The 13,308-nt window shown below is 40.8% G+C and overlaps 1 protein-coding gene across 9 annotated transcripts in view; it reads left to right on the forward strand.

Moving 5' to 3' along the window:
- Positions 1-13,308, forward strand: part of GMEB1 (glucocorticoid modulatory element binding protein 1) — a 36,291-nt gene that overhangs the window by 11,586 nt on the left and 11,397 nt on the right. For 8 of the 9 annotated variants that reach the window (XM_027059890.2, XM_027059889.2, XM_053210083.1 and 5 more), the window contains 5 exons: positions 3,092-3,204; positions 3,917-4,041; positions 5,331-5,434; positions 10,437-10,594; positions 13,170-13,301. In XM_027059890.2, the coding sequence (XP_026915691.1) occupies positions 3,092-3,204; positions 3,917-4,041; positions 5,331-5,434; positions 10,437-10,594; positions 13,170-13,301 (632 nt within the window). The remainder of the gene's footprint in view (positions 1-3,091; positions 3,205-3,916; positions 4,042-5,330; positions 5,435-10,436; positions 10,595-13,169; positions 13,302-13,308) is intronic. The other variant, XM_053210094.1, reaches the window with a different exon arrangement.

Below are 13,308 nucleotides of genomic sequence, written 5' to 3' on the forward strand. Positions count from 1 at the left end.
TTGGTTAAGCATCTGACTTTGGCACAGGTCATGATTTCACAGTTTGTGGATTCGAGTTCCGCATTGTGCTCTGTGCTTACAGCTCAGAGCCTGGAGGCTGCTTTGGATTCTGTGTCTCCCTCTCTCTCTCTCTGCCCCTCCCCCGCCTGTGCTCTGTCTCTGTCTCTCAAAAATAAATAAACATTTAAAAAATTAAAAAAAAAGAACTTAACTATATGTGGGTTTTCAGAGAATTAGAATACAATGATGCAGACTTAATTTTAAAGCTCTAGTAAACATAATTTTACCTTCCTTTGGTGATTCACAAGGCATGTCACTATCTTACAGTCCCTTAACATTTCAACATATTTTATGATTTTTTACTATAGTTGTAGTAGATATAGAGAATTAAGCTAAATCCATTACTATTCTGAGTTGCTTTAGGAAATTTTTTCTTTTTCTTTTTTTTTTAAAGTTTATTTTGAGAGAGAGAGCGTGTATGCACGTGAGCAAGATGGGGAGGAACAGAGAGAGAGAGAGAATCCCAAGCAGGCTCCATGCTGTCAGCACAAAGCCTGATGTGGGGCTCAATCTCACACACTGTGAGATCGTGACCTGAGCCAAAATCAAGAGTTAGACATTTAACCAACTGAGCCACTCAGGTGCTCTAGAAATTTTTTCTCGATAAAACCTTGTTTACTCATAAAAATATAGACTGTGCCCCTACTTCCCACTACAAGTGCAATTCACTGGTTGTTGAAATTATGTATAAATAAGAATTTCTCTTTTTTTTTTTTAAGTTTATTTATTTCGAGGGAGAGAGAGAGAGCATGACAGGGAAGAGGCAGAGAGAGGGAGAGAGTGACAATCCCAAGCAGGCTCCATGCCATCAGTGCAGAGCCTGATGTGGGTGTCCAAATCATGAACCATGAAATCATGACCTGAGCCGAAATCAAGAGTCAGCCACTTAACTGACTGAGCTACTCAGGCGCCCCAAGAATTTCACCCTAAGGAAAAAAAAAAGGATTTTTGCACATATTGGTCAATTTAGAGTGAGTTTACTGAACTTATTTGAAACAGTGATTATTCATGTTTATCATAATCCTCATTCACCAACCAACCACTTATTGGGTGCTTTGTTGTGTTCCAGTTAGTATTTGACACAGTAGACATACAAATTGAATAAGTAAATAAGACATAATCTCTGCTCTCAGGGACCTCTTAGACCATGCCCAAGGGAAGGCGGACAGGTAAACAAACATATAATATGAAGTGTTATATGTGTTGTAACAAAGGCATAAAGTACAGTTGGGTCAAAAGAAGGAAGTAGGTGATTATACTGGAGGGACTGATATGGAAGGAAAAGCATCATAGAGGCTACTGACTACAAAGCAAATAGACGGGCACCTTGCAGGCTCAGTGAGTAGAACATGCAATTCTTGATCTTAGGGTTGTAAGTTCAAGCCCCATGTTGGGTGTAGAGATTACTTAAAAATAAAATCTTGGGGCACCTAGGTGGCTCAGTCATTTGAGCTTCTGACTCTTGATTTTGGCTCAAGTCATGATCTCACAGCTCACGGGTCGAGCCCTGTGTCGGCCCTGTGGTGACAGCATGTAGCCTACTTGGGATTTTCTCTACCCCTTTCCCCACTCATGTGTGCTCTCCTTATCTCTCACAATAAATAAAATTTAAAATAATAAATAAATAAATAAAATCTTTTTTAAAACCCCACAAATACACAAATAGATGGGGAAGCATGTTCTGGGGAAAGCGGGAAATAAGAACAAAGATAGAAGGTATAAAAGAACATGACAGTTCTGAAAACCACAAATAATTTGGTATGAGTGGGGCTTGGATTATAAGGTGAGGTTTAGGGAGAGCTGAAACCAGGGGCCAGATCTTAGAGCAACTTAAATATCCTATTAAGGATTTGGGGCTTTATTATAACAGCAAGTAGAGGGTTCTTGAAGGGTTTTCCGAAGGGATTTCTGTGATCACTCTGGTAGGAATATAGAAGATCAGGTGGATGCAAGGAGACTAGTTCAGACTAGAGATGATGCAGCCTAAATTAAGGCAGTAGCAGTGGAAAAAGAGACAGGGAGGCTGGCTGGTGTTAAGGAGATACATCTGGTAGGATTTGGTGGCTGAGTATGTGGGAGGTGAGGAGGAGGAGGGAGAAATCTGATGAAATTCCCAGGCTTCTGTCTTAGGCTATAGAATGCTAGGAGATGCCATTAAGAAAGATAGAGAATAGAAGAGTGGTTTGGGAGAGGGAAGAGAACTTGGTTATTTTAGACATAATGAATTCCACAAAGTCCTGCGGTACATCCAAATGTATTTATTCATTTAGCAGTTAATTGTATCCTGGTGTGAAATTTAGAGGAGAGGTCTGTGCTAAAGGTGTCACCACGGGGGTGGGTGATCACTGATACAAGGGATATTATTCAGGCAGTGCTTTCAAACAAGATGCAATAGTTAATGCATTAAGTTTATTATAAAAATTAAACAGAGGTCATCAGCGTATTTTATTAGGTTATTTGAGCACATTTCTTAGAAGGTAGAGACATTTAGAGACTTTCCCTGAGGTGATATCTCTAATGCTAGTTACTTTGGGCATAGTTTTTAACTAGGCTCTGCTCATGTCAATAGTTTGGTTATGAGTCTTTGAAAAATGCAGAAGTGCTAAAAAAGACTGAAGTGTCTAGATTGCAACAAAGGACATCAACTTGTGTGGTCAATGGGTTCTTCCTGTCTTGAACTGTCCAACAGTATTACTTTTGAATCTTGCTAGGATAATTCTATAATATGACTTAGTCTTATAGTTGAAGCAACATTTTATGTCAGAAGTGTTTAAATTTAGGAAGGGAAAAGTCTGGTGTAAGGACAGTAGCAAGAGGAACTTGGCTTTGAGGTGAGGAAAGTTGTTGATTCTTGTGCATTGTAGTGGCTGCTAAGCTGTCCTCGGCAGCTTGGAATGTTAATACAGTGGGGAACTAGTCAAAGCACTAACATAGTGTTGTAAAGTGTATTTATTTTATTCCTTTTGAGATAGATTATAAGAAATTTCTTAACTCCATGCTGTGAATATTAATTTTTTCATGATTTATGTAGTTTGTTTATCGATGGACACTTTTACAACAGGATTTATGAACCTGGGTCCGAGAACAACACGGCAGTCGTGGCAGTAGAAACTCACACGATTCACAAAATTGAAGAAGGGATTGGTAAGTCTTTCGTTATTTTCTCACCTTTGACCCTAGCTTCCTTGGTTGAAATTTGTTGCCTTTTATGCCTTATGTCCCCCCTCCCATACCCAGTATGCCCCACCAATGCCGCAGCCATCGATTTGATGGCGCATCTAGAGACACCACTAAGATGCTAGAGCTGTCAGTTGATTGTTTACATCAATTTGCTAGGATGCTGAAAAGATTTTTTTATCTACAAAAATTCCACAAAGAAATTGGAGCCTCAAGGTTGATCCTGTCATTAGAGAAGTTGCTGATGAGGACTTATCAGGTGTTGATTGGAAGGCAATCAGTGGAAAGAAACTGAAACAACAAACAAACAAACAAATTTTGAAATTAGGCAAACCAGATTTTAAATCCTGTTTTCTCACTTCTTAGCTGTGTGTCCTTGGGAAAGTCACTTCACCTTTCCAAGTCCCACATGCCTACATAGGAAACAATCACTGCCTCACAGGATTGTTGTAAGAACTAAATAAGATTAAGCATGTAGAGGCACATAGGACAGTGTCTGACACATAGTGTGAGCTTGGTAAGAAAGCTGGTGTGCCAAACTTCTTGCAGAAGGTTCCTAAACAATACCAGCCAATGTGAACTGTTAGCTCCTTAGAGGAACCAGGAAACTAGAGATTTTGAATTAAGCTTTTGGGGGAAAAGTGTTCAATAAATAATTGATATTTTTTTCCGTTTTCAGATGCAAGCACTATAGAAGCAAATGAGGATATGGAAATTGCTTACCCCATAACTTGTGGGGAGAGCAAAGCCATTCTCCTCTGGAAGAAGTTTGTATGTCCAGGAATAAATGTGAAATGTGTCAAGGTAATTGTCTTTTCTCCTTGCTGGGGCCTGTTTTGGGGCCCCTTGTTTTCAAAGAGTATAGTTTCAGTACCTCTTCTCTCTCGTCTACCATATCAGTGTTTTCAGTTTTGTGGCTGTAGTCCCGTGCTGTCACGGTAGAAAAAATTAAGGACTTTGGAGGGAAATTGACCTGGATTCAAGTTCCACGCAGAATACAAGATCTATAAGAGCTGAGAACTTGTTTGTCTTGTTTATCAGTGTATCCCCAGCACCTAGAATGATGTTTGGTATATTTATCAATAAATATTTGTTGAATGAATGAATGAATGAAGTCCCATATCTATGACTGACTAGCTAGGTGACCTTGAATAAGTTATTTAATATTTCAGAGGCTCGTATGTTTTTTTTTTTGTTTTTAATTTTTTTTTTTAACGCTTATTTATTTTTGAGACAGAGACAGAGCATGAATGGGGGAGGGTCAGAGAGAGGGAGACACAGAATCCGAAACAGGCTCCAGGCTCTGAGCTGTCAGCACAGAGCCCGACGCGGGGCTCGAACTCACAGACCGTGAGATCATGACCTGAGCCGAAGTCGGCCGCCTAACCGACTGAGCCACCCAGGTGCCCCATAGAGGCTCGTATGTTAAAATACGAATAATCATATGCACAACACACACACATACTATAAGGTTGCTAGCACATGAAATGAGATAATATGTGTAAAATGCCTTACACAAGTGTGCATTATGGTAGAGGTTATTGAAATTTATCACTGATAAAAATAAATTTTCAGGAGAGCACAATGTGGAAATAATTGCTTATTCTGTCTCCAGTGGTAGTCACGACGGTACCCGTAGATAGTAGTCACCACCTTTGGTATCATCCTAGAATCATGAAGGATTGCAGAATTTTGAAGCTCTGCAGTGATAATGGTTTCTATGCTAGTCTTTCCACCATATCTTGAATCTTGTCATTAGGGCTAGGTAGGTTATTTCAGTTTATTTAAACAGCCTTTGCAACATTGAACCCAAGTACCTGATTTAGGGCATAAATGGATTTCAGATGTTAATCAGTATATTAATCTCTGATCATCCTCGTGTCTTCTGTAGCTTTGTACCAAGACAGGGCACTATGCCCAGGGAAGGGTCATCTTCTCTGGCACAACAGGGCAGAAGGCTGGAAGATACAAGGCTATGACTTAAGATGCCATCTGGGCACTTTTCGTATGTAACAAGTAGAGTTACCTTTCTTTCCCTCTTGGCCTGCGTCAGTTGACCTTGATTTATTTTGGATTTTTTCCTTTTCCTTTAGTTCAATGATCAGTTGATCAGCCCCAAGCATTTTGTTCATCTGGCTGGCAAGTCTACCCTAAAGGACTGGAAGAGAGCCATTCGTCTGGGTGGAATCATGCTCAGGTGAGCTTTTAACAAGCACATACCAGGGTGCCTGGCAGGCTTAGTCAGAAGAGTGTGCACCTCTTGATCTCAGAGCTTCACGTTGAGTACAGAGATTACTTTTTGTTTGTTTGTTTTTTCAATTTACTAGATTACTTTAAAAAATTAAAAAATTAAAAAAAATAAGCACATACCTTTCAACTGACTTTGGGGCACTTAATTATGGTAGAATATAGATAATTCCATATTTTCTCTTCAGTTTGAAATTTTTATTCCCTCTGAAGAATTGGCTTGAACAACTCATGTATTGACTTTCATCAGTTCTTCATTTTTTTTAAGTTTATTTATGTATTTTGAAACAGAGAGAGTACAAGCAGGGGAGGGGCAGAGAGCAAAAGAGAGAGAGAGAGAATCCTAAGCAGGTTCTGCACTGTCAGCACAAAGCCTGATATGGGGCTTGAACCCATGAACCATGAGATAATGACCTGAACTGAAACCAACAGTTGGATGCTCAATCGACTAAGCCACCCAGGCACCCCAGCTTGTTCTTAAAATCCCTGTAAGAAAAGGAAGATTGAATTAAATTAATTCTTCCCAGCATTTAAGGCAAATTTTTTCTAATGTCAGGATGTTAGGATCCTTTCTGGACAGAGAAGTTTGGGAGTAGATGACAGTGCTACTTGAGATCACCAAGGGCAGGCAGAGCTAAGCCTGGTGCTGAGGAAGCATGATGACCATGGAAAAGTATAGGCTGACAAGTTCTGGGATAATATGGTAAAATGGAGGGTGCTGTTGATAAGTAACAGTCATGCTTAGTGAATGCAATCTTTGCCATCATTGAACCACAGAAATAAACTTGAGACTGTGTAATGCCCTTGAGATGCCGGGGTGGCCCAGTCAGTTAAGCGTCCGATTCTTGATCTCTGCTCAGGTCTTGATCTTAGTGTGTGAGTTCACTCCCCATGTTGGGCTCCATGCTGGGCATGAAGCCTTATTTTTAAAAAATGGGGCACCTGTGCGGCTGAGTCACTTGAGTGTCTGACTCTTGATTTGAGCTCAGATCAGGATCTCATGGTTGGTGAGCTCAAGCCCCACATTGGGCTCTGTGCTGACAGCACAGAGCCTGCTTGAGATTTCTGAAATCTCTCTCTATCTCTCTCTACCTCTCCCCCATTCAGGCTCTTTTTCTCTCTCAAAATAAATAAATAAACATGAAAATAAAATTAGGAGCACCTGGGTGGCTCAGTCAGTTAAGCATCGGACTCTTGATCTTGGCTCAGGTCATGATCTCACAGTTTATGAGTTTGAGCCCCTTGTTGGGCTCTGTGCTGACAGCATGGAGCCTGCTTGGGATTCTCTCCTTTACTCTCTGCCCCTCCCCCATGTGCGTGCTCTCTCTGTCTCTCCTCCCTCTCTCTCAAAATAAATAAGTAAACATTTAAAAAAAGTAAAAAACAAAAAAAGGATGTGTAATACCATCACCCCTATCTCTTTATACAGCAAATTTATTATTGTAATCCCCCCGCCCCCCGTGAAGATTAACATTATTTGGTAATTCTTGAGCACTCACTTACTGATAGAAAATTTTAAATTGTGGTCAAGAATGGAAAGTGCCCCACAGAACATGTATCAACAGCTTTGAGAACATCTTACTCTTTATCTTTAATTTTTTTTTTTAATTAATGTTTGTTTATTTTTGAGAGAGAGAGCTTGAGTGGAGGAGGGGCAGATAGTGTGACAGACAGAGGATCCAAAGCAAAGTGGGGTGGGCTCTATGCTGACAAGCAGAGAGCCCAATGCGGAGCTTGAACTCATGAACCATGAGATCATGACCTGAGGTGAAGTTGGTCACTCAACTGACTGAACCATCCAGGTGCCCCTGTCTTTAATTCTTTTTAAGGAATCTGTCCTAAGAAAAATCTATAGTGCTTGTAGAGATTCAGGCATAAAAATGTTCATTGCAGGGGCCCATGGGTGACTCAGTTGGTTGAGCATCCGACTTCAGCTCAGGTCATATCTCACACTTTGTGGGTTCGAGCCCTGCATCGGGCTCTGTGCTGACAGCTCAGAGCCTGGAGCCTGCTTTGGATTCTGTGTCTCCTTCTGTCTGCCCCTCTCCTGCTCATGCTCTGTCTTTCTCTGTCACTAAAAATAAATAAAGGTCAAAAATATTAAAAAAAAAATGTCATTGCAACATTATTTATTATGTTGAAAATTATAGTCTGCTTTAATATATATTCAAGGTATATTTAAAGTAAACTTGTGGCTCATCTAAATATATATGAGTATATACTATGAGATATTATGATGTCATTAAAAAATGAGGTAATTAAAAAAAATTTTTTTTAATGTTCATTTCTGAGAACATGAGTGGGGGAGGGGCAGAGAGAGAGAGAGAGAGGGAGACGCAGAATCTGAAGCAGGTTCCAGGCTCTGATTTGTCAGCACAGAGCCCGATGCAGGGCTCGAAACCATGAACTGCGAGATCATGACTTGAGCCGAAGTCAGTCGCTTAATCAACTGAGCCACCCAGGCACCCTGAGGTCATTTTTAAAAAGATTTTACTTTATTTATTTGTTTATTTTTAAGTTTATTATTTATTTTGAGAGAGTGAGTGGGGGAGGGGCAGAGGGAAAGGGAGAAAGAGAATCCCAAGCAGGCTTTGCACTGTCAGCGTAGAGCCCAATGTGGGACTTGAACTCACGAAGCATGAAATCATGGCCTGAGCTGAAGTCAGGCACTTAACCAACTGAGCCATCCAGGTGCCCCAAAATTGTATTTATTTTTTAATTTAATTTAATTAAAAAAATTTTTTTAACCTTTATTTTTGAGAGAGAGACAGAGTTCAAGCAGGGGAGGGGCAGAGAGAGAGGGAGACACAGAATCCAAAGCAGGCTCCAGGTTCTGAGCTGTCAGCACACAGCCTGATGTGCGGCTTGAACTCATGAACTGTGAGATCATGACCTGAGCCAAAGTTGGACACTTAACCAACTGAGCCACCCGGGTGCCCCTAATTTTTTTTTTTTTTTTTTTTTTTTTGAGAGCAAGTGAGCAAGTGGGGGTGGGGGAAGGGGCAGAGGTAGAGAGAATCCCAAGTAGGCTCTGCGCTCAGTGCAGAACCCAGTGCGGGGCTCCATCCCCATGAGCCAAAATCAAGAGTCCGCCACTCAACCAACTGAGCCACCCAGGCACCTCTTAATTTTTTTTTTTTAATATTTATTTATTTTTGAGAGAGAGAGAGAGCATTAGTGGGGGAGGAGCAGAGAGAGAGAGGGAGACACAGACTCCAAAGCAGGCTCCAGGCTCCAGGCTCCAGGCTCCAGGCTCCAAGCTGTCAACACAGAGCCTGACGTGGGGCTTGAACCCACAAACTGTGAGATCATGACCTGAGCCAAAGTCAGATGTTTAACCGACTGAGCCACCCAGGCGCCCCCCAGGCACCTCTTAATTAAGATTTTACTTTTAAATAATCTCCGCACCCAACCTGGGGCTCCAACTCACAACCCCCAATATCAAGAGTTGCATGCTCCACTGACCCAGGTGCCCCTGGGTCATTAAAATATTTCTGAAGAGTTTTTACATGGAAAACTGCTTATGATGTAATGAAAGAAAGAAAACAAAACATAACATTGGGGGCACCTGGCTGGCTCAGTCAGTGGAACCTGTGACTCTTGATCTCAGGGTTGTGAGTTCAAGCCCCATACTGGGTATAGAGATTACTTAAAAAAGTGTGTGTGTGTGTGTGTGTGTGTGTGTGTGTGTGTGTCTACACACACACGCAATTGATTAAACAATGTGATGACACATATGTGTGTTTAATCACAATTAATGTGATTTTAGTTGTGTTAAAAAACACACGTATGGGGACGCTCAGTCGGTCAAACGTCTGACTCTTGATTTCGGCTCAGGTCATGATCTCAGTTCATGGGATCAAGCCCCAGGTGGGGCTCCCCGCTGACAGCATGGAGACTGCTTGAGGTTCTCTCTCTCCCTCTCTACCCTTTCCCTGCTCACATGCATGCTTACTCTCTCTCTCAATAAAAACAAAAACAAAAAAACCTAGACACCTATGTATGTAAACTTTAGTAGAAGAAAATATGCCAAAATGTTAGTTATCTCTGTGTTGTTGGATTCTTTAAATGGCAGCTGTTTTCTTTATAGTTTTCTGTATTTTCCACAGAAAAATGTTAATTTTTTTCTTCAAATATTATTTTAATAGAGACACATTAAAAAAAATTTCATTACAGATGATTTGTATGCAGAAATCAGTGGTTGAAGGAAATTGGGAAGGAATACTTTTAACTTTTATTTTTGTTGTTCTTGGCCGGTTCTTTTTTGCCCAAAAAAACAAGCACATGCCAACTTTCCCCAAATGTAAAAAGGAATTAGAATGCTTGAAAGATCTTTAGTGAAAGCCAAGTCATGTTATAACATAGAGTATACTATAATTAAAATACCCCATGGGTTTGTTCATAGCCTATAATAACAATCTCTTGTGAATCCAGTTATAAGGGCGATTTATAGTAGGGTTTAGTATAATCAACTTTGCTCTGTGTTTATAGGAGAGTTGCTACCTTTTTTTTTAAGGAAAGAAATTGCTGAAGTTTTATGTCTCCAAAAGTGGCAACAGATCTTGCTGGTCTAGGAATACTAATACATCAAAATCTCATCACAAAATTCTTATTCCCCTGTAGCATTTCTCAGTTGTGCTGGGATATGAACTAGTCTTTTCCCTTTTGGGTTTGGTTTCAATGAGATTCTATGGGGAAACTCAGCTGTTGTCAGGAGTGTGGACCTAAAGCTTGGTGATAACGGGAAATGAGAGAATACTCATAATGAGCAGACTAGGAATGTGGGTGGGACCAATGAAAATTATAATCCCAATTAGAAGTTTTGCAACCTAATGACTTAATGCTAATCTATAGAGTAGACTCAGCAACTTTGTCTCTCTTTGTCCCAGAGGCCTAGTTCCATCTAGATGAAGTGCAGGCTGAACTGATACTTCTTGTCTCCCTTTGCACAGGAAAATGATGGACTCCGGACAGATTGATTTTTACCAACATGACAAGGTTTGCTCCAATACCTGCAGAAGCACCAAATTTGATCTTCTTATCAGCAGTGCAAGAGCTCCGGTGCCAGGACAGCAGACAAGTGTGGTGCAGACACCCACTTCGGCCGATGGTAGGGGGTAGGAAACCACCTGAAAACCCACTGTGTTTTTTAGTAACACTTTCCCCTTATTTCTCTTTTGTGTTTCCTAATTTCAATTCTCATGAGCATTGTTGTCCCTGTAAAGTATGCTAATCTTGGGTACACTTCCATGCTTTAGAAATAGATCTGTTTTCTCCTAGATGATTCCTGTTGGCCAGACCTCCTTCCGTGTTTCTTTCCTATAATGCATGGTGAACATTTGAAAGATGGTTCAGTGGTTATTATGCTTATTCAATGGTTTCACTTTGGTGCCACTTGGCGGATCTTTGAAATTAGATTGTTTTGAAAATCCTTTGCTCTACTAGTGGTCAAGGCAGGAAGGTGGATTAAAATAGTGAATGGTTTTCAACTGTTGAGCTGAGATGTATCAAAGATAATGTATGGTTGGCTGGACTGGACTCTAAAGACTCTGATATAAGGATCAAAGAGCTCTGCCTGGAAGGGATCCAGATAATCATGTTGAGGCTTCCTCACAAATGAGGCAGGATGGGCATACACTTAACTTTGGTATCACTGACCTTGGGATTAGAGCTCTCTATCTCCAGAGAAGATGGACTCATGTGAGATAATTATTAGGGATTCAGTTAGTCCCAGGGCACCTGGCTGGCTCAGTTGGAAGAGTGCGCAACTCTTAATCTCAGGGTCATGAGTTCGAGCCCCACGCTGGGTGTAGAGATTACTTAAACAAACAAACAAATTTAGGGGAAAAAAAAGGATTCAGTTAGTCCATCTGAAGACTTAGCACAGCTAAGATTCTTGGACTGTCTCAGCTGCTTCCAGAAGACTTACATATGTGTTTCACAGAGTCACAGGGACACTAATGGATATAAGGGAAGTACATTTTTAAAAAATGACCTCTCAAGGTTTCTTGTGGTCAGCTCTAATATTCTGTGAGTAACCACTGGGTGAGTAGAAGCCAAATCTCTTGGAACTTAAGTTCCCTTTAGGAAAGTATAAAATGTCTAGCTGTTTGAATTTTTGGTCATGTGATTCTTCCACTTGGAAAGTAAAAATGATGAAATTATTTACTTCCTTTTTATTTGGCAAAAATTCCTTTAGTTTTGATTGTCCATATCAATATTACTTTTTTGCTTCATTATTGATATCCTCTAGCATGGGGAGTCCATACTTGTCCGTATATCTACCTGGATCAGTTTGATTTTTCTCAATTGTCTTTGTTTAAAATCCTAATATAGGAGGGGTGCCTGGCTGGCTCAGTTGGTAGAGCATGCAACTCCTGATCTTGGGGTTGTGAGTTTGAGCCCCATGTTGGGTGGAGAGATTGCTTAAAAAAATAAAAAATAAAAAAATAAGGGGCGCCTGGGTGGCTCAGTTGGTTAAGTGTCCGGCTTTGGCTCAGGTCATGATCTCGCGGTTTGTGAGTTCGAGCCCCACGCTGGGCTCTGTGTGACAGCTCAGAGCCTGGAGCCTGCTTCAGATTCTGTGTCTCCCCTTCTCTTTGCCCCTCCCCTGCTCCCCTCCCCTGCTCATGCTGTCTTTCTCTGTCTCTCAAAAATAAGTAAATGTTAAAAAAATAAATAAATAAATAATAGGGGCACCTGGGTGGCTCAGTCGGTTAACTCAGCCTCTGACTTAGGCTCAGGTCATGATTTCACAGTTCATGAGTTCAAGCCCCACGTTGGGTTCTCTGCTGTCAGCACAGAGCCTGCTTCGAATTCTTTGTCTCTCTCTCTGTCTCTCTCCCCCTCCCCCACTCTCTCTCGAAGATAAACATTAAAAAATAAAATGTTATTATACAATATTAATAGCAAAATTTATTTTTATCTGTGAATCTGGTATTCATGGATCTCTTCTCTGATTTGTTTTGGTCTCATTTCTCTTGCTTTCTCTTATATAGCCTGATAAATAAATGACAGCAACTTTTGATATTCTAGATGGTTAGTATCAAACATGCTTGTAGTAGGGCTCTTGGCTAAGCACCATACTTTTCTCTTAAATCATTTTAGATTCTTCTTATCCTCACTAAGTCTGGGGGAGCCAGCCTGGCAATCGTGCTCTCTTTCAGTCTTTCAAAAATATACCTGCTCAGGGAGCAAATTGCTCTTTTGTGATTTTGTAAGTTATCTTTCACTTTCTATTCAGAGTAAGAAGAAAGCATTCTCTTTTGCAAGGCAGGTTTTCTTTAGAAAATTCAGCATTTGGGGCGCCTGGATGGCTCAGTTGTTTTAAGTGTCTGACTTTGGCTCAGGTCATGGTCTCACGGGTTCATGAGTTTGAGCCCCGCATCAGACTCTCTGCTCTTAGCGCAGAGCCTGCTTCAGATACTCTGTCTTTCTCTCTCTCAGCCCCTCCCCTGCTTGCACATGTGCACGCATTCTCTCCCTCTCTCTCAAAAATAAATAAACATTAAAGAAAAATATCCAATATTCATCCTTGCTTACAATTCTAGTTTTTAATATATGGACCTACAGGCAAAAGGCCAGAATGTTAAAATAACAGGGTTTTTTTTAGCTATATGAGATAAAGGATAGCTATGACTTTTTCATGAAATTCACTGACTTTACCTCTAATGGACTGCTTTTAGGTAGCATCACACAGATTGCCATCTCGGAAGAGAGCATGGAAGAGGCAGGGCTGGAATGGAACTCAGCTCTCACTGCTGCTGTCACCATGGCTACAGAGGAGGGTGTGAAGAAAGACTCAGAGGAAATTTCAGGTACTTT

Source organism: Acinonyx jubatus, chromosome C1, assembly GCF_027475565.1.
Source record: "Acinonyx jubatus isolate Ajub_Pintada_27869175 chromosome C1, VMU_Ajub_asm_v1.0, whole genome shotgun sequence".
NCBI classification, from domain to species: Eukaryota; Metazoa; Chordata; class Mammalia; order Carnivora; family Felidae; genus Acinonyx; species Acinonyx jubatus.